We start from the raw sequence: 8,171 nt of genomic DNA, 5'->3' as shown, positions 1-8,171 counted from the left end.
CATTACATCATTGAATATTCTGCTAATTGTTGATCTATGCACCCCAAATTTAGCTACAATTTTTGTTTGCATCCCTCTTTCTAGTGTATCATCCTCTCTAAGTTGTGTTAAAATTTCATCAACAATACCACTTTTTTTCACCTAGAGTAAGTTGTTTTCTGTCACTTTCTTGCTGACCATTCTGATTTGCTTCAATATTTGGTTGGAGGAGTTGTTCTTCCATTGAAATTTTTTCCATGTTGAAATAATCATCATGAAACACTTCTTCCATTTTTTTTTGTTTCGGTTTTAGATTTTGCTTTGAGACAGTAGGCTGCCCACCACTAACCCCTGCCAAAGCTGGTATTTTTTGGAAGCTGATGATGTAGATGATTATGCTTCAAGGCTTGACTTTTTGGAAGCTTGAACTGTTGACTATATTAATTTAGGAATTTAATGGTGGCATGTAATTTTTTGAACATGATGGGGTGTAGCAAATGCTGTATTAAATGGTGGTGTGTAATTTTTTTTAATGTGGATAGTGGTGTAGTAAATGGTGTATTTATAACTTAGGCTATGTGTAGGGAATATTTCAAGCATCCCACACTTGAGCCCCACTGTGATCATACACTTGAGCATGGTGGCGTCCAAAGGGAAGGAAACTAGAGTAAAAGAGTCGCCAACAAATTTTAGGAACTTGTAAACCGTTCACTAGGTGAAGGTTACACCCCTTCACGATCCATGAGATCGCTAACTCCATAGTGGTCTGGAACCATGACTGGATATTCGGGGATGAAGGTACAAATCCAACCTAAAAGAAATTGAACCTGCCCTAAAATTAGGCCCCTACTTTATTCTTCTCGTATTCATGTGCGCTTTCTGACTAACATACGATCAATAGATTAATCCTTAACCTGTTTAATCTATGTTGGTTGAATATTAATGCACAAACAAAACTATTATTGACGAGCACTTGAATTATAATCATATTAACCTAAACAAGATTATTAATTATCTTATTAAGCGTTGGGTAGCACTACCCATTAACCCACAATTTTGAAAACGTTTGGGTAGCACTACCCATTAACATTTTCCGTCCAATTAAGACGTTATTGGAGCCTACTTTTTTCACTTTTGCCACCCAATTAACTCTCCCAATTTGTATAAAGGTTTTAATTTACCTTAATTAACCTAATTAGGGTTTTAATTAGAATTCATTCTAGGGTTCATGAGTTTAGTGTTATTTGGGGATTTTGATTTCTAAGGTTTGGGGGTTTAATTGAATTGGGGTTTTTGCTTATATTAGCATTAATTGGCCATTGTAATTGAAAAAAGTGAAAAATTGGCCTAAAATAACGTTTTAATTGGACAAAAAACGTTAGTGGGTATTGTTACCCAAACTTTTCCAAACTTGCGGGTAGTTCTAAACAAATAAAAAAAATGGGTAGTTGTTCACAAATGCCCCTATCTTTAGGGTAGTTCTACACAAAATTTCCAAATAATAAATCAAACAATTAAATCAAATAATTGAAATAGAGATTTGGGACCAAACCCTCAGAAATTTTCAACCTTTCACGTCTAGGGCGAAGGCAACTTCGAACTTGGCAAGGCGTGTCTAGAACTAATGAATGTGGAATTTTGTAAGAGGGAAGGTTTAGAAAAATAATAGAGAGAGAATAAGCTTCTAGCTTTAGAGAGAAGAGAGAATAGAATTAGATGGTTGTGAATGAATAAAAATGGGGAGATACGACCCCTATTTATAGAAAAATAGTCCGGAAATCGATTGAAAAGAAATCAAGACCCATTCGGAATAAAAAAACCTCCTGTCGTGAACGACAGGAGTTAGTGCCAGATGACAGGTATTAGCAGTAGGCGACAGCACCAGCGCTAGCCGACAGACTCTGTCGTTTGGCGCTAGTTAAAAGATAAAACGCGCTTTGTACAAAATCTTTTTCCTAATATAGTTAAGTAATTAGAATCCGTGTTAAACAGTTTTAAGATTAAATTTATCATAAGACACTTATTTATCATAAAACTCTTTACAAATATAATTATTAATCCTAATTCCATTAGAATTTAAAAGAACCTTCTAGATTATTTTAGAAGATTAAATTCAATCCTAATAACTTTAGGAATAATTATTAATAGGTCCTCCTCTAGATTATTGGGCCACATATAAAATTCATTTCAAGTCCAATTTAGTTTTTAGGCCATAATTTCCTCATTATTTGTCGAAATTAGGCTCATAATATATCGTTGTAAAGCTCTTTTCAAGCCCAATCCAATTACACTATTATTGGACCCTTATCATGGACCAAAATAAATTGGACTGGCTATTTTCATAAATAGAGTATAAAAAGAAATATTTTCAAAAACAGAAAGAGAGATATTTTAATAAAAACAACCGCATCACTAGACTTTTCACACTTTCACTTTGTTCAATAATTAAATGACGTGAAAGGTATTCATCACTGGGTTTGGTTTTGGGGAGACATATTTGGGTGTCTACACTATGGCAGAAATCAGGGACCCAAATTTGAATTTTGGAGGAAGTTGAAAAATTTAAATTTGGTGCCCAAATAGAAAATTTTCTCGAAAAGTTTCCCTCCTTTTTGTGTAAACAAACTGGCAGCAGCAAGTGGGGGTAAAATTTTGGTCCCCACTTTCTCTCTCATTAATCTTTAGTCACTTCATCTTATTTTTGTTAATGTACTTTTATCGAGCGATTTCCATAGATAATGCTAAAAAAAAAAAAAATTCCGAATATATGTCAGTTTTAAAACTATTTCCCGTGATACCGTACACATAGGCTTAGTGAAGGTTTGTAAAAAACAAACCGCTAATGTTATTAGCAGTTTATCTTAAAATACTCACTAACTTGTGGGAAATTTAAAAATATTAAGCCTTCATCTTCCACCAAAGCCAAATACAAAAAGGCATGACACCACTCCACTCCTTCATATTTTTAGTTATAAAATTGCAACTCCATACTCTAAAGCTACCTACTACTCCAAATTGCCGTCGAAACCACCTACCACCTGTTATTGCCGCCGCCGCCATCGACCGAGCATCTATGTGCAGGAACTCAATTCACCCATCTTTCTCCTGATTGAAAGGTTAGCCCTGATTTTGAATTATTTATTTTTACAATAATTTCGAGTCTACAATTCTAATTATTTACTTATTCTATTAAATCCTAATCAAAATTTGATCAAAAGTAGTTGCAAACTTGCAATTTCTAATTTATAACCCTTAATTAATTTCGTAATTCATAAAAACCCCAAATTGATAGTTAGAGATGTTCTAATTTGTTACATGCAATGTTTCGTGTTGGCTACATTATCGGATTATCACATCATATATATAATTTCTTTGTAAATTATATAATTGTTTTGTTAATAGAATTTATCTAGGATGGTATTACATCTATTTCATTGCAAGATCATTGTTAGATTGAAACCTATGAAATCATACTGTATGCTGTTAAATGGGTAGCTTTTAAGGCTTTTTTTTTTTTTTTTAAATAAATGGGCAATTTGATATCACTAGAGCTAATAATCTAGTATGTATTGCTCTGTTAGGAGTGTGGATTTTTGGATTGTCTCCATACCATTGAATTTCCAATCTATTGTTGATTTTAGTGCTTTAATATATAGTCTACTATGATCACGAACAATGCACTTAGTTTGTAGATATATAATAATTTCATACTTCTTACAATTGCACTAAAGTTTATAATTAATAGGTAGTGTTTTGGTAATTTTTATTGTATCGTGTTCAATGTATTTTATATGTCATTTATCAACTAATCTATTATTCATACGACTGACTTACTACCCACTCATTGAAGTTGGTTTTTTAGATTATTGAGTTCTCAAATTTCCCTCTTCTATGATATATGGGTGGGGACCTTGTTGAAAAAGGAGGTGATGTTTCATACATGGGCGGAGAGACTAAGTTTGCATTTATAAGTTCTACTTTGAAATTTGTGTATGTTTTAGATAAAATATATGAAGTTGTGGATTGTGATCCAATGCCGCATGATGTGGAGCTGAAAATTAGAATAAGGCATCTGATTTACAGTTCTCATGTAGCTATTCAGTTGAACGATGATAATTCATTAGTAGCTATGTGGGATACCGTGAGACAGAATACAATGTCCAATATAAAATTGTATCTGGAACAGGCCAGGTTCCTAGAATACCAAGTGTGGTGACTAACTTGGGTTCTTTTCTTATCACGGATTCATGGTCAGATATGAAAACGACCATGAAATTGACAAATTCAAGTGTAGTAATGGGATCATTCATAAGAATGCTCACAGATGGTCAATACATTAGTGAGCACTTGTCAGATTTTGGATCTTCACATCCCTCACAACACATTGAAACTACCTTTTTAGGTGATTAGGACTCGACTCAACCCGAGATTGATGTGCAAGTCATTGATGATGTTGGGGTATATACTGATGATGGTGAAGATGACGAGGTAAGAGAGGCTAACGAAGTTGCTATCAAAGCAAGTGCACCTTCACATGAATTCAACAATGTTCCTGAGTTTGACCAAAAGTTAATTGATGCTTGGAGAACATGGTCAGGGAACAACACATATGCTGGTAATGGTGAGTTTGTCACTGGTGGAAAAATTGTCATTGTAACACCCTATTTGTAACGAACATGATAAAATTCGTTACAAATGCAGTAATTGTAACGGGCAAAACACATGACCGTTACGGAAATAACTCATTTGTAACGGACGAGTAAATGCCCGTTACGACTAGTCAATAATTGTAATGGGCAAATAATGTCCGTTACGAATAGTTAATATTTGTATCGGGCAAATCAAAAGGTCGTTACACCTAAATCAAGTGCTAGGGTTTTATTCTCTCGCAACCGCTATTCTCCTCAAGTGCTCTCTCTCTCTTCCTCTTATCTTCTTCCTTAAGATGTCTCTCTCTCCTCCTTTCTCTTACTCTTATCTCCTCTCTATTTTTCCTCATTCATGTTACCGACGCGTCGGTCGGTGCTAGCAATGACGACAATGGCGCAAGGACTTGATACAAACCCACCTCTCATTTTCCCCTTTTTGAAATGATTTTTCTTGAAGGTTCGTGTTTCATCTTTTCTCTTTAAATTATTTAATTTCATTATTTCATGTTTTTTAAGTTTTTGTTTTGCTTAAATTTACAATTTCATGTTTTCGGAACTAAGGGTTTTCTAATTTTTGATTTTAATTCAATTTTCTCCATTGAAATTGTGCCTTTCTCAACTACATACAACACCACAAATTACTGAATTTTTATAACATTTAATTGTCAGTATTTCTTGAAATTATATACATCTGTGTTTCTAAGCTCTCAAATTACTGATGTTCATTTGAAAAAGGTTTTTTTTTTTTTAATAAAAAATATATATATTTTTCTGTTTTCGTTGATGTTTGTCTTCGATTTTTCACTTGTAATTATATTTAGATTTTTTTAAATTTGATGCTTTAAATTTAGGTTATTGATTGATTTTATAGATAAATGAGATGATTTTGTGAGTAATTTGGGTAAAAATAATTAATTATTGGTGGTTAGGGTTACAAATTTGTCCCTGATGACACTAACCATTTAATTTTGGATTTTGCAGACCTTACTCCTCCTTCAATGGTGGACAATCGAGGAGGTCCTCGCCTCTCTCCAGCTACTTCAATGGCGTCGTCATCGACTTTTTCTTTACAAACTCAAGCTCTATTGCCTCATCATTTTACTCGGTCATTCTTCGGTTAGTTTATTACCTTCTCTTTTCTAAGTTATCCTTTTCTGGTGATGTTTTGCTGTCGTCTGTGTTTGTTTATCGATGTTTTTACCTTGAATTTTTGATTAATTGTGCCAGAAAACTAGTTGAATTGGATGATATTGAGCATTTTGAGTCGATTTTGTAATTATTTCATACTGATTTTGTAAAGGTTGTGCTGATTTTTCTGCATTGAGTTTTGTTAGTTGATTGATTAAATTGGAAATTGAATTGCACGAGCTTGTAATTTTAGTGGAATAATTTTAACTATTGAGCTATTTTCACAATTGAAGCCCTGTAGTGAAATGTGAAGGCATTGAGGCTTGAATTGAAATTGTGAGAGATGGAGTTAATGGAAATCATCTTGAATTCTTGAGAACAAACATTAACTCAAGCATTACGAATTGTCGTAAAGCAATGGTGAGATGGAGGATAGTGTGGTCACTTGTCAGCTCTCAGAGTGGAGAAATGTGGATTTTGTATAATTTGGATTATGTGGATTTAAAATGCAAACATAGCTTAAAAAGTTCAATTGAAAACTTTACGAATGGAGACATACGGAGTACATGTAAATTACATAAAGATGATACTGGTATTGTCGTGTTAATGCGTTTATCTAATGAGAGTGAGCAGAAAATGTTTTTATTATGAAAAGTACTGAATGAGTTGTAAGCATACAAGTATAATTTGGTTTTGGTTGACTTGTCATGTAGTTAGTAGTGGGTGGCTTGTTTGCAATATGAGTATGTAGGACTAGTTGAAGTTTCTCATTAACATAGTATAACAAGTATGTCAAATTACTCTAGCTAAAATGGGTGGCTTGTTCCCAATAGGAGTAATTATTATTCGGAAGTATTTCAAAATAGAGATATGCAAGGAATACGCCGTAATAGTTTTTGAACCTTTAATTGCATTCCCTGTTATATTGATCTTTATTAGCGTTTTCAAACATTGTTGTTTGCTTTTGTTCATTTGCTTTTAGTTATCATCAATTTGACTTTGAGCTTTATTATGGTTGAAGTTTGGGGACAAAAATGTCTTTGTTAGAGCTGTTACCTCACCCATTTTGAAGTTATTATGTGATTGTAAAAGTTTGATGAATTCTTTAACTGAATTAAATTGGAAATCAACTTGTATATTGTACTAGCTCTGATTTATTTAATGTAATTGTGCATATGAATGTATCGTGTTACATAGAGGGTTGTTACTAAGTGCTTTTGGTTAGTTCACACTTTTTAAATAATAATTTCCCCAAATTACCGAGCTTAGCTAGAGCCAGAGAGAGGGAGAGTTTGGGACTTAGTAGGGGATAATGGTAGTTTGAAAAAATATATGGTGGCAGCAGTGTGCAATCTTGTGGTTGCACTTACCAGAATCGGGGTAGTAGCTTTTATGTGAACATACATTGGTGTGGGAGCATAAATGCAAAAAAAAAAAAAAAAAAAAAAAAAATTATAGTGTTTTATCTTTATGTATCTAGTTTTATTGGGATTAAATTAACTGTACAAAGACAAATAAGTAATACCTAATGCCTTTATAATGCTCTCTTGCTCAATTATTAGTTGATTTTTATACATCTAACATTTTTTTGCACTCCATTTTAGGTAGAGTGATCAAATTGGATGACATGGCAAAAGAGATTGTCGAAATGGTGGAAGACATCCTCGGAATTGAGATCAAAGTTGCAGCAACTCGGAAAAGAGTTGGAAAATGTAAATTATTCAACACTAATTTAGAGGAAAATCATTTAATTCTTATTAGTCTTAAGTAAACTTGTTTATTTTTGTTATAATTGAGATTTCTTTTAGCTCTTCTAATAAGTTTTAGGTATTAGTTGATTGTATATTAATTGTATTCTATATTTGTATAAAATATAAATCTCTCATTAATTGATAAAATGGTGTGCAAGGCTGAAAGCAAGCTGTCCAGCATTTGATGGATTTTTTTTTATAATTGGATCAAACACTATTTGTAACGGGCATATTTTATGTCCGTTACAAATAACCCCGTTATTCGTAACGAATAACAGGGTTATTTGTAACGGGCATTTAGGTGTCCGAAATAACGGGGTTATTTGTAACGGGCATTTGAAATGCCCGTTATTTGTAACGGGCACTTCTTTTGCCCGTTACGAATAATTACCTATTTGTAACGGGCAACCGCCCGTTACAAATAACATTTTCTATCTGTAACGGTGGTATACGTAGCGCTTGTTGCCCGTTACGGATGATTTATTTTTGCCCGTTACGAATAGTCTTTTTTCCACTAGTGTGTTGTTGGCCAAGAATTTTATTCTTTACAACAATTGAAAGATGCATTGAAATTATTCTTTACAACACTTCTTTTGCCCGTTACGAATAATTACCTATTTGTAACGGGCAACCGCCCGTTACAAATAACATTTGCTATCCGTAA

The 8,171-nt window shown here is 33.3% G+C and overlaps 1 protein-coding gene across 2 annotated transcripts; it reads left to right on the top strand.

The window, feature by feature from the left end:
• The first annotated feature begins 2,896 nt into the window (after positions 1 to 2,896).
• LOC145614242 (uncharacterized) lies at positions 2,897 to 7,709 on the top strand. 2 transcript variants are annotated; one of them, XM_081669265.1, is made up of 5 exons: positions 2,897 to 3,095; positions 4,382 to 4,600; positions 5,009 to 5,085; positions 5,610 to 5,744; positions 7,361 to 7,709. In XM_081669265.1, the coding sequence occupies exons 3-5, from the start codon at positions 5,070 to 5,072 to the stop codon at positions 7,525 to 7,527; spliced, it is 318 nt and encodes a 105-aa protein (XP_081525391.1). In that variant the 5' UTR covers positions 2,897 to 3,095; positions 4,382 to 4,600; positions 5,009 to 5,069; the 3' UTR covers positions 7,528 to 7,709. The 2 variants fall into 2 exon arrangements, 1 of the variants encoding a protein (XP_081525391.1); XR_014107080.1 differs by lacking the exon at positions 7,361 to 7,709 and having other exon boundaries at positions 5,610 to 5,921.
• The last annotated feature ends 462 nt before the right edge of the window (positions 7,710 to 8,171 follow it).

This window comes from Chenopodium album, chromosome 3 (genome assembly GCF_948465745.1).
Source record: "Chenopodium album chromosome 3, dcCheAlbu1.1, whole genome shotgun sequence".
NCBI lineage: Eukaryota > Viridiplantae > Streptophyta > Magnoliopsida > Caryophyllales > Amaranthaceae > Chenopodium > Chenopodium album.
The sequence above is the reverse complement of the archived record's forward strand: the minus strand, read 5'-3'. Positions and strand labels throughout refer to the sequence as shown.

Bases quoted from the DNA above. Each gene is read 5' to 3' on its own strand.
- LOC145614242 (XM_081669265.1), top strand. The intron at 5,745-7,360 runs GTTAGTTTATTA...ACTCCATTTTAG, and splicing joins TTTTACTCGGTCATTCTTCG to GTAGAGTGATCAAATTGGAT.